The following is an 18,179-nucleotide window of genomic DNA, read 5'->3' as shown; positions in this document are numbered from 1 at the left end:
ATTGTGTCAGTGGGGCCCAGCTCAGCAAAATAAATTGCTGGAAATTTCCAGAGCTGACTGGCTGTGATCACATGGTTTCAACCTGAGTTGAACACAGTGTGTCCAGGGACAGGCTCACTAACTGCTGGCCCTACTCTGTCTGGACCCAGATCGCAGGGAAGCCGCTGAATTATTTAGTTTTGGAGATTTTGCCAAGTTCTATTTCTGAAAATTTGTCTTATCTTTGCACAGTGTGACATCATTAGAGTTATTCCAGTGGCCAAGGGACCATCAGTGAGAGGATACCTGTGGACAGAAGATTTGAATATGTTTGATGGGAAGATGGTGATTTCGCTTTAACCACAGGTGGTCGACCAGAAGCTAGAATCGGAGAGAGCCAGGTCCAAATACTGAGAAAGGATGCAGGACGAGGAGGTGATGGAGAAACCAGGGGTGGGAGAGATGGTCAGTGGGAAGAGTGAAAGTCTGGTTTGTGGGAGAACTGAGGAGGAGGCAGATGGCAAGGAAGCAGAGGGTGGGGAGAGGGGGGATGGTCAGGAGGGGGTCAGCATCCTGAGGTCCACTGCAATTCCCTCTGACTCCTACATGGATGGCCTCCGTCCTTTCTCAGTGACCCACGACAAGCCAAGCAGTTTGAAGAGGCTTCCTGGGGCACCTCAGGATCTGCAGCACCTCAACGTTCCTTTCACTGGGTCTCTGTGCAACCGCGGTGGGAGTCACTGGGAGCAAATACTGGCCTGCCAACCGAGGACCTTGCTGCAGGTGGTGGCCGGAGAGCCCGGGCACTGCTCCTGCCCACCCACCCACCCAGACCTCGGCAAGGCGGCTGCAACGTGCTACCAGGCTGACGTGGTGGACGGGCAAATCGTCAGCCAGCTCTTGCGGCTCAGCAACGAGGACGTGGCACTGCCGATCACTGCAGAGATGGAGGCAGAAGAGGCGAGACTGAGGAGCTTCGGCAACTGGCCAGCCCGTGCCATCATTCAGCCGGTTCTTCTGGCCCAGGCAGGCTTCTTCTACACAGGTAAGGCCATGAAACCCTTCCAAACTTTTGGAAGAAATTAGCCGTGTGGTAAATGTGGAGGAGAATGGAGGAAGGATGGGTCTGGAGTTGGTTCGTACACTGCAGTACGAAGCTGGTGAACCTGGGTGTGAAGGCTAGGAAGGCAACTGATTCGTCAGAAATAATAATAATGTTGGGGGTGGGGGAGGGGTGCAGATGAGCAAAAGCTGCAGGTATGTCAGTCACTGTCTCACAGGCTGATAAAACCAGCAATGAAAGTGAGGAGTAATGTTCAACTTATACGGAGTCCCCTCTGGAGACGACACAGTGAGCACTGCGGCTCATCTCCATTTTATGGGAAGGCACACAAAAGATCTTCATAAATTCAGAGGTTATCACTGTCCGCAAAGACAGGAACTCTTCCTTAGACAAAAGGGAAAACTTGCAGGTGACTTAATAAATGTCTCCAAAAATTGTATTGGAGTTTGAAAGGTTGGAGGTGGTTCTCCGATAAAGTTACATATTCCAACCTTTCAACTGAAATTTTACAAACCATCAAATAATTGAGTTGTGTGTAAGGTTAAAGCCACAGGGGATTAGGTCACAGTGACAATGGCAATGTTGCAGAGAAAACAGAGAGTTGTGGTGAAGATAGCTTCAAGACTAGTGGACAGTGTGTGGACACACAAGAGTCTGCAATTGCTGAAGCTTAACAGGTCAGGCAGCATCTACAGAGAGAAATGTCTGGATGAAGGGCCTCAATCAGAAACGTTGACCGTCCATTTCTCTCCCTAGATGCTGCTTGACCTACTGAGCTCCTCCAGCTTCTGTGTGTTGCTAGTAGACAGTGTGTGATGGTGTTTGCACAGGTCAGTACCAAACTTTTTTTTTGATGCACAGAGCTTACCTGAATGGTACGTGGGGCAGAATTTTAAAGTTTGCAGATTGTATGAAACTTGGAAATATAAGGTTAGCAGCAGGTTTCGGGAGAATGTAGATAAATACTATGATGGGGAGAAGCACATGCAGCGATACCAAGACACAGGCACTGAGAAACAGTGAGACAGGTACTGAGATATTGAGAGACATGTACCCAGAGACAATGAGACAGGTACCAAGAGACATGTATTGAGAGACAGAGAGGCAATGATACAGAGAGACAGAGAGATGGTACCAAAATACTGAGAGACGGATACTGAGAGACAGATCCAGTGATGTGGAGAGACGTTCTGTGATACGGAGAAGCAGATACAGTGATACTGAGAGACAGGCAAAAAAAATGTCACTGCAGAGAAGTATGAATTATATTTTTGGAGGAAGAATAAAAATTAAATATTCAGTGTTCAGGGGTACAGGAATGGGATGTCTGCTTAAAAGGTGGCTAGACAGTTGAGAAGGCCACAATAAATGCTTACAGGAGAGTCTTGGTTTTATTAACAGCAGAATTAGGCACAAGGAAGCTAAACAGCAGGTGTGATTTTGCAAGTAAATTGGTAAATTGGTTTATTATTGTCACTTGTACCGAGGTACAGTGAAGAACTTGTCTTGCATACGATCGTACAGGTCAATTCATTACACAATGCATTGAGGTAGTACAGGGCGCAAACAATAACAGAATACAGAGTAAAGTGTCACAGCTACAGGGAAGTGCATTGCAGGTAGACAATAAGGTGCAAGGTAGATTGTGTGGTCAAGAGTCCATCTCATCATATAAGGGAACTGTTCAATAATCTTACCACAGTGGGATAGAAGCTGTCCTTGAGACTCGTGGTACATGCCCTCAGGCTCCTGTATTCTGTATCTAGATGGGAGTTTTCATGGTTTCTGTGCATGTGTGCGTAATCACAAAAGCACTGAAGCTGCTGACAGCCTTTCCTCTGGCACTGGGACTAAAGGCCCAGCAGAAAGATTTGGCAATTCTCCAGTGGAGAATCCACTCCAACAACCTGCACTGTGAGGCCAAACACCCCACACGTTTCGGAGCAAAAGGGAGACTGGGAGAGATAAAATGTTCCTGACTTTTGATTGTTTTTAATTGCAGGAATTTATTTGAATGATGGTAAATGACATCAGTTTATTTTGTATTTTTATTTCTAAGATATTGAATTATTATTCATTATTTTAATAGTGAATAATTTTACAAGATTTGGAATGTTTTGTAATGTCTCTGGACACAATTCGGGAAAGAAATATTCCTTGTGTATTGATAGCCGTAGTAACAGGACTCAGCACGGATTGTGGCTCAGCCAGCATGTAGTTTGATTCTGGGAGGTGTTCCCTGGCATATTGTTGTGGACTGAGATTCATCCTGTGGAAGGAATGTGGTTGGAATTTTAATAATAGTGTCTGAAGGGAAACTTCAGGGAAAAGTGGAAAAGGCAAAAAGTTCAATGAATGAGATAACTCTTTCAAGGAGCAGTTCCAGATGTTGCTGAATCGCCTTCTTATATTCTGTGGTTCAGGAAGCACATTTATCCAATGTGTTCCTGTACCCCTTGAACACCGTTCTTCCTACGCCAATGTATCCACACCACCATTCAGTTTTGACACAGATTTTTCCTCAGCCCCACAGTGAACAGAACAGCCTCACAACCTCTCCTGCCCATTCTAACTCCCTGACGTTCACTGAGGAGTGCTGCACTGTTTAAATTTAGCAGTTTTTAAATTTAGAAGACTTCCTGAGGAACCATTGGGAGAGCAGAGGAATCCTCTGCAACTGTCCTGGCCAAAGTGATGAAACAGATTATTTGGTGATACATCCCATTGCTTAATTGGAACAAACTGCAGACTTTACTCCCAATACAATCACAATCATTATTTGGTGCACACTGAGCAGGTGAAACACTGCAGAAAAGGAATGTGTTTATCAGTACTGACGAATCCACTGACTTCTTAGCTGAGATCTGATGATCAAAGAATGGATAACGTCACACACAGACAATGTTCTGACCTTGCCCCAGACACAGCAGGACCCCGGGCGTGTCTGTTGAATCAAGCAGTTTCGGCTGATGGAGAGGTCACAGACCCACACCAACTTCAGCGTAATCACTCACTCAAAGTCTCCCGAACCCAGACACCTCTGATCCTGAGAGAACCCAACACAAATTGACCCCAGGATCTAACTCACAGATAACAGTCCCAACTGTGTCCCAGAGAGAGCCCACCCTGACACAGGAGATGTCAACACAGAGAGTACTAACGTAGCAGAGGGGAACTCCCCTCCCCTCCCCATCTGTCACACCCTTCTCTCCTCTCCCCATCCCCAACACCCTCCCCGCCTCAACACACTCTCCCCTCCCCTCCCCTCCCCATCCGTCACACCTTCCCCTCCCCGTCACAACCTCCATTCCCCTGACAAACCCTCCTCACCCCGACACACCGTCCTCTCCCATTCCCTGACAAACCCACCCCTCTCCAACGCACCCTCCCCTCTCCTCCTCTGACACCCCTCCCTCCACTGCCACCCCTCCACCCGTGAATTCCTGCTCTCTCCATACCCAGCTCCTTCTGCCCTCAGCATGCATCAGCCTCTGACTGATGCAAGGTCTGGTCACCCCATCCCTCCACATACCTCCCCACCCTCCTCCCCTCTCCCTTCTGCCCATTCCCCGCTGCTCCTCCATCTCCCCCTTCCTCCTTTCTCACTTTGCATATCGCCCTCCCCCTCCCTCCCTTCTCCTTCCCTTCCCTCTCCCCTCCCCTCCCTACCCTCTATTCCATCCCTTCATCACCTCCCCTACCCTCTCCTCCTGTCCCTCCTCTACCTCCCCTCAATTCCCCTTCTCTCCCCTCCCTCTCTCTCCTCACCTACCTCCTCTCTCCTCCACTCCCTCCCCACACCCTCCCCTCCCTTCCCTGAGGTCCACAGGAGTGACCAAGCCTCCCTCTGCTGTAGCTCCCACTCCCAGCTGTTCCTGCAACACTCCATCCCTGGGCCTGTCTGCTCGTTCTGTCCCACCCTCCCCCCTATGAAGGGGTGTCTCTCCCCCCCCACCCCCCTCGTACCTCCAGCAGTGAATGGAAAGGCTGCTCAGCCCTATGCTTCGAGATGTTTGGCCTTCAGCTGTGGTCCAGCATCTGTAGCTCTGGGTCCAGCATGTTGTACTGGAAGTTACCGCTGGGATTCTGTGTCTGACAGGTCACCGGGACAACGTCAAGTGTTTCCACTGCGATGGCGGACTCAGGAACTGGGAGCTGGGTGATGACCCGTGGATGGAGCACGCCAGATGGTTTCCTCGGTACTCACCTTGGACGGTTTCAGGCAATGTGTGGAGCTGAGTGTTTCTACATGTGTGTGTGTGTGCCCGTGAGCTGGGTGAACGTTTGACTCCATTCACAGCTCTTCAGCAAGTGAAGCAGCCCCTGCCTACAGGCAAGTAAGTCCCAGACAACATTCAGGCATGGAGAGACCTGATAGAAGTTTATAAGATTGTGAGAAGTACAGATAGAGCAGACAGCCGGCATCTTTTTCTCAGGGTCGAAAGATCTAACACTAGAGGCATGTATGTAAGGTGAGGAGGTAAATTCAAAGGAGATGTGTGGGGCAAGTTTTTTACACAGAGAGTGGTGGGTGCCTGGAACGTGCTGCCGGGGCGGTGGTGGAGGCAGATACAACAGGTGCATTCAAGAGGCTCTTACACAGGCACATAAATGTGTGGGAAATGGAGGGATATGGACCTTGTGCAGGTTGAGGGATTAGTTAGGCATTTCATTACTAGTTTAATTAGTTTGCACGACATCGTGGGTCAAAGGGCCTTCCCCCATGTACAAGGCAAGTCAGGTATGTAATGGAACACTCCCCACCTGCCTGAATGAGTGCAGCTATTCTAGAAGTTTGACACCATTCAGGGCAAAGCAACCTGTCTGATTGACAACCTGTCCATCACCCTCTATGTTCATTCTTGCCATCACTGAGCCATCATCGCTGCAATTTGTAACCACAGTTACTTGCCCAGACTCTTCCGCAGCTCCTCTCAAACCCACGACCTGTACTGGCAAGGACAAGGGCAGCATGGGAAGACCAGGGTCCCTCTGAGTCAGAAAACTTTGTTCAGAATCCTGAAACTCCCTCCCCAACACTGTGGGAGCATCTTCCATCAGAAGCACAGCAGATATTCAAGAAAGCATCTCACCCCCGAATTCTCAGGGTCATTAGGGATGGACAACAAATGCCTGCCCTTGTCCATGATGCTCAGGTCCTGGGAAATTAATAAAAACAAAGAGAAAGAGATTGATCAGAATATTGGTGGTAGGGAAAACTTACCTCAGTGGTCAGAAAATTATTGGTGAAGATTCTTAGGGATAGGATCTACTTCCATCTGGAAAAGCAGAGATTTATTAGGGACAGTCAACATGGCTTTGTGTGAGAACGTCAAGGCTTATGAATTTGATTGAGTTTTCTAGGCAGTGACAAAGATGATAGATGAGGGTAGGGCAGTGACAAGGTCCCTCACGATAGGTTGATCCAGAAGATTAAGCCACATGGAATCCACAGAGACCTGGGAGATTGGATTCAAAATTGGCTTCAATCTAGAAGACAGAGAAGTAGTGGTGGAAGGGTGTGACTGGAGGTCTGTGACCAGTGTTGTTCTGCAGGGATCACTGCTGGGACCTCAGTTTGTGATCTGTATGTACAAATGATTTGGACAAAAACGTAGGGTGCTTGATTAGTAAGTTTGCAGATGACACAAAAATTGGCTGAGCTGTGGACAGTGAGGAAGTTTGTCAAAGGATTCAGCAGGATATCGATCAGTTGGAAATGTGGGCAGAGAAATGGCAGACAGTATGTTTTTATTGTCACACACAACATATTGAAGGCCCTACTAGGGAGAGGGCAAAACTCGACCTACTCTTGGGAAATGGGGCAGGACAGGTAACTGAGGTGTCAGTGAGGGAGCACTTTGGGACCAGTGACCATAGTTCTATTAATTTTAAATTAGTGATTGAAAGGGACAGGTCTGGTCCACAAGTTAAAGTTCGAAATTGTGGCAAGGCAAATTTTGATGGTATTAGACAGGAACTTGCAAAAGTTGCTTGGAGTAGGTTGCCTGTGGGCAAAGAGACCTCCGGCAAGTGAGAGATCTTTAAAAGTGAGATAGTGAGAGCTGAAGGTCTACATGTTCCTGTCAGAGTGAAGGGCAAGGCTGGCAGGAGTAGGGAACCCTGGATGATGAGGTATATTGAGACTCTGGTCAGGAAAAAGAAAGAGACATGGGTCAGGTACAGGCAGCTGGGATCAAGTGAATCCGAGGAGGAGTATCGGGGCTGCAGGAGTCAAGAAGGAAATCATTAGGGCAAAAAGGGGGCATAAGATCGCATTGGCAGAGAGGGTTAAGGAGAATCCAAAGAGATTTTATATTAAGGCGAAAAGAGTAACTAGAGAGAGAATAGGGCCCCTCAAAGACCAAAGGGGACATCTTTGTGTGGAGCCACAGGAGATGGGCCAGGTCGTCAATGAGTATTTCTCCTCTGTTTTTACCATGGAGAAAGACATGAAGATTTCTGACTTTTAAATAGTTAGTGGGGAGCTCTAGGAGACAGTCTGCATTACAGCAGAGGAGATACTGGATGTCTTAAAACGTATGAAGGTAGATAAATCTCCAGGACCTGATCAGCTTTATCCAAGAACACCGTGGGAAGCTGGAGATGAAAATTGTGGGAGCCCTGGCTGAGATATTTGCACCATCATCAGTGATATGTGAGGTACTGGAAGACTGGAGGGTGGTGAATATTGTGCCTCCATTTAAGAAGGGCTGCAAAGAAAAATCCAGGAACTAGATACCAGTAAGTCTAACATCTGTGGTGGGTAAGTTACTAGAGGGGATTCTGAGGGATAAGATACAGAAGCATTTGGAAAGACAGGTTGATAAGGGATAGTCAGCACGGCTTTGTGCATGGGAGATCATGTCACATGAATTTGATTGGGGTTTTTGAAGAAGTAACAAAGGTCGATGAGGGCAGGGCGCTAGATATGGTCTATATGGACTTCAGGAAGGCCTTGAATAAGGTTCCACATGGTAGGCTGCCCCGGAAGTTAGATCGCATGGAATCCAGGGAGAGCTGGATAATTGGATACAAAATTGGCTTGATGGTAGGAAGCAGAGGCTGATGGTGGAAGGTTGTTTCTCAGACTGGAGGCCTGTGATGAGTGGAGCGCCTCAGGGTTCGGTGCTGGGTCCATTGCTGTTTGTCATCTGTATCAACGATTTGGATGAGAATGCACAAGCCACAGTTAGTAAGTTTGCAGATGACACTAAAACAGGTGGTGTCGTTGACAGTGACGATGATTATCAGGATCTACAGAGGGATCTCGATCAGCTGGGTAAGTGGGCCAAGGAATGGCAAATGGAGTTTAATTCGGATAAGTGCGAGGTGTTGTATTTTGGGAAGACAAATGAGGGTAGGACTTCCACGGTGAATGGCAGGGCCCTGGAGAGTGTTGTAGAACAGAGGGACCTAGGAATACAAATACATGGTTCCCTGAAAGTGGCGTCACAGGTAGACAGGGCGGTGAAAAAGGCTTCTGGCACCCTGGCCTTCATCAGTCTGGGCGTTGAGGATAGAAGTTGGGATGTTATGTTGCAGTTGTACAAGACGTTGGTGAGGCCACACTTGGAGTATTGTGTTCAGTTTTGGTCACCCTGCTGTAGGAAAGATGCCATGAAGCTGGAAAGAGTGTGGAGGAGATTTAAGAGGATGTTGCATGGACTCGAGGGACTGAGCTGTGGAGGGAGGTTGGGCAGGCTGGGACTTTATCCATTGGAGCATAGGGGAATGAGGGGTGATCTTATAGAGGTGTATAAAATCATGAGGGGCATAGATAGGTTGGACATGCACTGTCTTTTTCCAAGGGCTGGGGAATCAAGAACTAGAGGGCACAGGTTCAAGGTGAGAAGGGAGCGATTTAATAGGAATCTGAGGGGGCAACATTTTCACCCAGAGGGTGGTCAGTCCATGGAACGATCTGCCAGAGGAAGTGGTTGAGGCAGGTACATTAACAACTTTGAAGGTACTTGGACAGGTCCATGGATAGGAAAGGTTTAGAGGGATAGGGGCCAAACACAGGCACATGGGACTAGCTTAGATGGGAATCTTGGTTGGCATGGACCAGTTGGGCTGAAGGGCCCGTTTCCATGCTGTGTGACTTTGTGACTCTCTGTAACCGAGATACAGGGAAAAACTTAGTTTGCAAGCCATCCATACAGACCATTTCAAAATATGTCCATCGAGGTAATCCAAGGGAAAAGCAATATCAGAACGCAGAATATAGTGTTACAGTTACAGAGAAAGTGCAGTGCAGGTAGAGCAAGGCCATGATGACATATGGAGAGATCTAGAGTTCATCTTTAATACACAAACGGTCTGTTCAAGAGTCTTATAACAGTAGTATAGAAGCTGACCTTGAGCCTGGCAGTACATGTTTTCAAGCTTTACTATATGTCGAGAAGAGAGAAAGTCTGGGGTGGGTGGGGTCTTTGACTATGTTGGCTGCTTTACTGAGGCAGCGAGACATATGGACGGAGTCCATGGAAGGGAGGTGATATTCATGACAGACTGAGCTGTGTCCACAGCTCCCTGCTGTTCCTTACATTCTCGGGCAGAGCAGTTGCCATACCAAGTGTGATGTATCCTGATAGGATGCTCTCTATGGTGCTTCTAGAAAAATTGGTGAGGGTCAACAGGGACATGCTGAATTTCCTTAGCCTTCTGAGGAAGTAGAGGTTCTGGTGCACTTTCTTGGCCATCGTGTCTACGTGGTTGGACCAGGACAGGCTACTGGTGATATTTACACCTAGGAATTTGAAGTTCTCAACCATCTCCACCTCAGCACCATTGATACAGAGATGCGCGTTTACTCTGCCCCCTTCCTGAAGTCAGAGACCAGCCCTTTTGTTTTGCTGACATTGAGGGAAACATTGTTGTCATGACACCAAGTCGGGAGGCTATCTCCTTCCTGCACTCTGTCTCATCATTATTTGAGATATGGCCCACTATAGTGGTATCATCTGAAAGCTTGTAGATGGAGCCAAACTGGCCACGAAGTCATGAGTGTACAGGGAGTAGAGTAGAGGGCTGAGGACGCAACCTTGTGGGGCACCAGCATTGAGGATAATTGTTGGTCAGCAAGTCAAGATCCAGTTGCAGAGGGAGGTGCTGAGTCCCAGATCTTGGAGTTTGGAGATGAGTTTGTTTGGAATTATGGTATTGAGGGTGGAGCTGTCGTCAATCATTAGGAGTCTGACGTGGGTGTCTTTGTTATCCAGATGCTCCAGAGATGAATGTGGGGCCAGGGAGACGGCATCCACCATGGACATGTTTCAGCGGTAGGTGAATTGCAGTGAGTCATAGAGCACAGAACATTACAGCACAGGAACAGGCCCTTCGGCCCACAATGTTGTGCCAAACTAATTAAACCAGTAATGAAATGCCTAACTAAACTAATCCCTTCTGCCGACACAATGTCCATATCCCTCCATCCCTCCATTTCCCACACATTCATGCGCCTATCTAAGAGCCTCTTAAGCGCCTCTATCGAATTTGCCCCCACCACCAGCCCTGCAGCACATTCCAGGCACCCACCACTCTCTGTGTAAAAAAACTTGCCCCACACATCTCCTTTGAACTTTCCCCCTCTCACCTTAAATGCATGCCCTTTATTATTAGACATTTCGAGCCTGGGAAAAAGATACCAGTTGTCTACTCTATCTATGCCTCTCATAATCTTAAAACTTCTATCCAATCTCCCTTCAACTTCCACTGCTCTAGAGAGAACAACACAAGTTTGTCCAACCTCTCCCTACAGCACATACCCTCTAATCTAGGCAGTATCCTGGTGAACCTCTTCTGCACCCCCTCCAAAGTCTCCACATCCTTCCTATAATGGGGTGACCAGAATCGAATGCAATTCTCCAGATGTAGCCCAACCAGAGTTTTATAAAGCTGCAACATAACTTCTCTTCTCTTGAACTCAATGCCTTGACTAAGCAAGCCATATGCCTTCCTTACCGCCTTATTAACCGGCGTAGCCACTTTCAGGGAGCTATGGACTTGGATCCTAACATCCCTCTGTATATCAACACTGCTAAGGGTCCTGCCATTAACTGTGTCCTGTCCCTTTAGATTTGAGCTCCCAAAATGCAACACTTCACACTTGGCCACATTAAACTCCATCTGCAACTGATCTATATCCCAATGTATCCTTTGGCAATCTTCTGCACTATCCACATCACCACCAATCATCTGTGAACTTACTAACCCATGCATCCACGTTTTCATCCAGGCCATTTATATCCATCACAAACAGCAGAGGTCCCACTACCGATCCCAGCAGAACACCACTGGTCACAGACCTCCAGCCAGAATAAGTCCCATTGACCACAACCCTCTTGTCTTCTATGGGGAAGCCAATTCTGAATCCAAATGGCTAAGTCACCGTGGATCCCATGCATCTTAATCTTCTGGATCAGCCTCCCATGATGGACCTTGTCAAACGCCTTCCTAAAATCCATGTAGACAACATCCACGGCTCTAACTTTATCAATCACCCTCGTCACCTCCTCAAAAAACATTGTCAAGTTCGTAAGCCACCACTTGCCCCCCACAAAGCCATGCTGACTGTCCCAAATTAGGCCATGGTTTCCCAAATGCTGATAAATCCTATCCCTAAGATAAGATAAGATATGATCTTTATTAGTCATGTACATTGATACACACAGTGAAATGCATCTTTTGCGTAGAGTGTTCTGGGGACAGCCTGCAAGTGTCACCACACTTCCAGCGCCAACATAGCACGCCCACAAATTCCTAACCTGTACACCTTTGGAATGTGGGACGAAACCGGAGCACCCGGAGGAAACCCACGCAGACATAGGGAGAACGTACAAACTCCTTACAGACAGTGGCAGGAATTGAACCCCGGGTCTCTGGCGCTGTAATAGTTATGCTAACTACTATACTATGAATCCTCTCCAATAGCTTCCCTACCACTGATGTGAGACTCACCAGGCTATAGAACCATAGAACCATAGAACAGTACAGCACAATACAAGCCCTTTGGCCCACAATGTTGTGCCGACCTTTAAACCTCACCGAAGACTATCTAACCCCTTCCTCCCACATATCCCCCTATTTTAAATTCCTCCATATGCTTATCTAACAATTTCTTGAATTTGACCAATGTACCTGCCTCCACCACCACCCCAGGCAGCGCATTCCATGAACCAACCACTCTCTGGGTAAAAAAACCTCCCTCTGATAACTCCCTTGAACTTCCCACCCATTACTTTAAAGCCATGCCCTCTTGTATTGAGCATTGGTGCTCTGGGAAAGAGGCGCTGGCTGTCCACTCTATCTAAATATTTTGTACACCTCTATCATGTCTCCCCCAATCCTCCTTCTCTCCAAAGAATAAAGCCCTAGCACCCTTAGTCTCTCCTCATAATCTATACTCTCCAAACCAGGCAGCATCCTGGTAAATCTCTGCACCCTTTCCAATGCTCCCACATCCTTGGAATGTTTTCCAGCAAGGGATATTTTCCAGAATTATCCCCATTTCCTTTCTTAAACAACAGAATGACATTAGCTACTCGCTGGTTCCCCGGGATCTTGCCTGTGGCTGGAGAGGACATGAAGACCCCGGTCAAGGCCCTAGGAATCTCATCTCTTGCCTCTCTATAACCTGGGGTATATCCCGTCAGGTCCTGGGGACGTATCCACCTTAATGCTCTTTAGGAGACCCAACACTGCCTCCTTCTTTACCTCGAAATACCCCAGCACATTAGCACGCTCCACATTGATCTCCCTATCCTCCAAATCCTTCTCCTTGGTAAATAACGAAGCAAGGTACTCATTCAGGACCTCGCCCACATCCTTTGCCTCCAAGCACATGTTCCCTCCTTTATTCTTGAGGGGTCCTCCCCTCTCCCCAGTTATCCTCTTGCTCTTGATGTGTGTATAGAATGCCTTGGGATTCTCTTTAATCTTACTTGCCAAGGACTTTTCATTGCCCCTCCTGGCTTTCCTAAATCTTTTCTTGAGTTCTTTTCTAGTTTCTTTATAATCCTCAAGGGCTCTGTTTAATTTTAACTTCCTAAACCTTACAGACACTTCCTTTTCCTTCTTGACTAAATTCACCACCTCTCTCAACATCCAAGGTTCCCTTCCCTCGCCATCCTTGTCCTTCCTTCTCACTGGAACATCCCTGTCCTGTACTCTCTGCAGTTGGTCTTTAAACACCCTCCACATGTCAGGTGTGGACTTGCCCAAAAACACCTGTTCCCTATTAACTCTCCCTAGTTCCTGGTCGAGGTGGTCTGTGAGACTGGAGTCATGCGTGCCATCACCAGCCTCTCGAAGCACTTCATAATGGTTGATGTCAGAGCCACCAGCCGGCGGTCATTAAGGCACGTTACCTAATTTTCCTTTGGCACTGGAATGATCATGGCCTTCTTAAAGCAGGTAGGAACCTCAGATTGAAGCAGGGAGAGGTTAAAAATGTCTGCAAATACCCCCACCAGCTGATCTGCACAGGATTTAAGCACATGGCCAGGGACACCATCTGGGTCAGTCACATTCCACAGGTTCACTCTCCAGAAGACAGATTTTATGTCTCCAATGGCGACTGTGAGTTCAGGTGCATTGGAGGCTGTCTGGGTAGGTCGTGACATTCCAATCCCCTTCAGTTCAAAACATACATAGAATGCGTTAAGCTCATCGGGAAGGGATCCTGCCCAACTTCGTTTTGTAGCCCGTTGTAAAATGTAGCCCTGCCACAGCTGACAGCAGGTCTGGGACTCAATTTTGGACTGATATTACTTCTTGACATCCCTGATAGCTTTACAGAGGTCGTATCTCGACTTCACCTGATTTGATCGCCGCAGTCCTGGACTTCAGTAGGGAGTGGATCTCCTGGTTCGTTTGTGGTTTACGGTTTGGGAACACCCAGATTGACCTCTTTGGTACACAATCCTCAACGCATTTGCTGATAAAGTCCTTGACAATGGTAGCATACTCATTTAGATTGACCACTGAGTCCTTAAACATGGATCAGTCTACTGATCAGTCACGTAGAAACTCATCTACTTCCTCAGACCAGCACTATACAACCTTCTGTACTAGATCATCACGTATCAGCTTCAGTTTGTGTGCAGGGAGAAGGAGCACAGCCTGGTGGTCCGATTTATCAAAGTGTCGGTGGGGGTAGCTCGCTGGGCATCTTTTGTAGTTGTGTTGCAATGGTCAAGGGTGTTTGGGCCCCTGGTGGGACAGGACACGTGCTGGTAGTGTTTTGGAAACACACTCTTGAAGTTGGCCTGGTTGAAGTCACTGGCAATGATGAAGAGGGCCTCGGGGTATCCTGTTTCAAGGCTGTTGACCAGAGAGTACAGTTCATTGAGTGCAGGCTTCATGTCCGTCTGTGGTGGGATGTAGACTGCTGTCAGGATTGCTGAAAGTGAACTCCCTTGGCAGTTAGTATAGGCGACACTTCACTGCTAGATATTCCAGGCTGGGTAATCAGGACCTCGCCAGGACCGTCACGTCCGAGCACCAGGAGATGTTAGAACCATAGAACCATAGAAACACTACAGCACAGAAAACAGGCCATTCAGCCTTCTAGTCTATGCCGAACGTTATTCCGCTAGTCCCATTTACCTGCACCCAGTCCATAACCCTCCAGACCTCTCCCGTCCATGTACCTATCCAATTTATTCTTAAAACTCAAGAGTGAGCTCGCATTTCCTACAATCAGATGGCAGTTCATTCCACACCCCAGCACTCTTTGAGTGAAGAAATTCCCCCTAATGTTCCCCCTAAACCTTTCCCCTTTCACCCTAAAGCCATGTCCTCTCGTACTTATCTCTCCTCATCTAGGTGGAAAGTGCCTACTCGCATTAACTCTGTCTATACCCCTCATAGTTTTGTAAACCTCTATCAAATCTCCCCTCATTCTTCTGCGCTCCAAGGAATAAAGTCCTAACCTGTTCAATCTTTCCCTGTAACTCAACTCCTGAAGACCCGGCAACATTCTAGTAAATCTCCTCTGCACTCTTTCAATCTTACTGATATCCTTCCTATAGTTAGATGACCAGAACTGCACACAATACTCCAAATTTGTCCTCAACAATGACTTATACAACCTCACCATAACATCCCACTCCTATACTCAATGCTTTGATTTATGAATGCCAAGTTGCCAAAAGCCTTCTTTACAACCCTGTCTACCTGCTACACCACTTTCAGGGAATTATGTATCTGAATTCCCAGATCCCTTTGTTCCTCCGCACTCCTCAGTGCCCTACCATTTACAGTGTATGTCCTACCTTGATTTGTCCTTCCAAAATGCAACACCTCACACTTGTCTGCATTAAATTCCATCTGCCATTTTCTGGCCCATTCTTCCAGCTGGTTCAGATCCCTCTGCAAGCTTTGAAAGCCTTCCTCGCTGTCCACTACACCTCCAATCTTAGTTTCATCAGCAAACTAAGCAGATCATTGATGTAGACAACAAACAACAATGGCCCCAGCACAGATCCCTGAGGCACACCACTAGTCACAGGCCTCCAGTCTGAGAAACAATCATCCACTACACTCTCTGTCTTCTCCCACACAGCCAATTTCGAATCCAGTTTACAACCTTTCCATGGATACCTAGTGACTGAACCTTCTGAAATAACCTCCCATGTGGGACCTTGTCAAAGGCCTTGCTAAAGTCCATGTAGACAACATCCACAGCCTTTCCTTCATCTACTTTCTTGGTAACCTCCTCGAAAAATTCTACAATATTCGTTAAACACAATCTACCATGCACAAAGCCATGCTGATTATCCTTAATCGGCCCTTGGCTGTCCAAATACTTGTAAATCCAATCTCTCAGAACACCTTCCAATAATTTACCCACTACTGATGTCAGGCTCACTGGCCTGTGATTACCTGGTTTACTTCTAGATCCTTTTTTAAACAACGAAACAACATGAGCTACCCTCCAGTCCTCTGGCACCACACCTGTGGCTAAGGACATTTTAAATCTATCTGCCAGGGCCCCTGCAATATCTACACTAGTCTCTCTCAAGGTCCAAAGAAATATCTTATCAGGCCCAGGGAATTTAACTAGCTTTATTCACTGTAAGGCAGGAAGCACCTCCTCCTCTTTAATCTCTATATGTTCCATGACACTATTGCTTGTTTCCCTTCCTTCCATATCCACGATGCCAGTTTCCTGAGTAAATACTGATGCATAAAAAATGTTTCAGGACTCCCCCATCTCCTGAGGCTCCTCACATAGACAACCACTCTGATTTTCTAGGGGACAAATTTTGCCCCTTACTATCCTTTTACTCTTGATATACTTGTAGAAACCCTTCGGGTTTACCTTCACATTATCTGCCAAAGCAACCTCATGTCTTCTTTTTGCCTTCCTGATTTCCCATTTTAGTATTTTCTTACATTTTCTATACTCTTCAAGTACCTCATTTGTTCCTAGTTGCCTATACCTGCTGTACACCTCTCTCTTTTCCTTAACCAGATCGCCAATATCCCTTGAAAACCAAGGTTCCCTGTGCTTGTTACCTTTACCTTTAATCCTAGCAGGAACATGCAAACTCTGCACTCTCAAAATTTCCTCTTTGAAGGCCTTCCACTTACTGAGCACATCCTTGCCAGAAAACAACTTATCCCAATCCACTCTTCCTAGATCCTTTCTCATTTCCAGAAAATTGGCCTTTCTCCAATTTAGAACCTCAACTCAAGGACCAGACTTATCCCTATCCATAATTAACTTGAAACTAATGACATTATGGTCACTGGACCCAAAATGCTCACCTACACATACTTCTGTCACCTGACCTGCCTGGTTCCCTAATAGGAGATCAAGTATTGCACCCTCTCTCGTTGGTACCTCTATATATTGATCTAGAAACTTCCTGAACACATTTGACAAATTTCAAGCCATGCAGCCCTTTCACAGTGTGGGAGCCCCAGTCTACAGATTTGTTCCTCCAATTCTCTCGGCCTATTGGGTGGTCTATAATACAACCCTATTAGTGCGGCCACACCTTTCGTGTTCCTCAGCTCCACCCATATGGAGTCTGTAGACGAGCCCTCCAGGCTGTCCTGTCTACACATAGCTGTGATATTTTCCCTGACCAGTAATGCCACTCCTCCCCCTTTCATCCCTCCCCCTCTATCACGTCTGAAACAACGGAAGCCCGGAACATTAAGCTGCCAGTCCTGCCCCTCCTGCATCCAAGTCTCACTAATAGCAATAATGTCATAATCCCACCGTGCCAATTCCACGCCCTAAGCTCATCTGCTTTGCCTAAAATACTCCTTGCATTGAATTAGATGCGCCTGAGAACATTTCTATCATGTACAAACCTTTGATTTCTGTCCATACCTGCAGTCCTCGCATGACCTTTAACCTCCTCCACCTCACTATCTGCTCTAACACACTGGTTCCCCTCCCCCTGCAAATCTGGTTTAAACCCCCCAGAGAAACACCAGCAAACCTACCTGCAAGGATGTTAGTCCCCCTCCAGTTCAGGTGCAAACCATCCCGTCGGAACAGGTCCCATCTTCCCTGGAACAAAACCCAATTGTCCAGAAACATGAAGCCCTCCCTCCTGCACCATTTCCTTAGCCACGTATTTAGCTGCATTATCCTCCTATTTCTAGCCTCACTAGCTGATTAGGAAGCAGACCCCTCTGCCTCTGACTTTGCCTGAGGATGCTGTACAGTCCATCCAGTGAATTGAGAAGCCCTCAGGTTTAACCGCACAGTCAGAGAAGCAGGTGTGAGCCATGTTTCAGTGAGACAGAACACACAGCAGTCCCTCACTTCTCTTTGCTAGGTCAGTCTCCTCTTTAGTTCATCAGCTTTATTCTCAATGGCCTGGACATTAGCTAGCAGTACGCCGGGGAGGGGGGACTTGGACCCACCGTGTTTCAGCAGCACCTGCGGCCCAGCCTTCCTATTGAGTTTCCCAGGTAAGTGGTTGCGTCTGGTCAGTCCTGGAAGTCCTGGGGTGGAGTCACCTGGACCAGAAGGTAAGTGGGGGTGCCCAGTGGGGCCTTGGTGTTGGGACTTGGCCCCAGGAGCTCCAGTGGGTCGGGCCTCTTTACTCCATGACAGGGGCTCTGTGGGGTCTGTGGGGTCGGGTCTCGGTGTCGGGGCTCCGTGGGG

At 47.5% G+C, this 18,179-nt stretch overlaps 1 protein-coding gene across 1 annotated transcript in view; it reads left to right on the top strand.

The window, feature by feature from the left end:
* Nucleotides 1-399: 399 nt before the first annotated feature.
* LOC127580150 (baculoviral IAP repeat-containing protein 7-like) overlaps nucleotides 400-18,179 on the top strand; it is a 49,879-nt gene continuing 32,099 nt past the window's right edge. The window contains exons 1-2 of the mRNA XM_052033362.1: nucleotides 400-1,024; nucleotides 5,142-5,241. Of these exons, the coding sequence (XP_051889322.1) occupies nucleotides 400-1,024; nucleotides 5,142-5,241 (725 nt within the window). The remainder of the gene's footprint in view (nucleotides 1,025-5,141; nucleotides 5,242-18,179) is intronic.

Source organism: Pristis pectinata, chromosome 18, assembly GCF_009764475.1.
Source record: "Pristis pectinata isolate sPriPec2 chromosome 18, sPriPec2.1.pri, whole genome shotgun sequence".
Taxonomy (NCBI): Eukaryota; Metazoa; Chordata; class Chondrichthyes; order Rhinopristiformes; family Pristidae; genus Pristis; species Pristis pectinata.
This window is presented reverse-complemented; position numbering and strand designations above follow the sequence as displayed.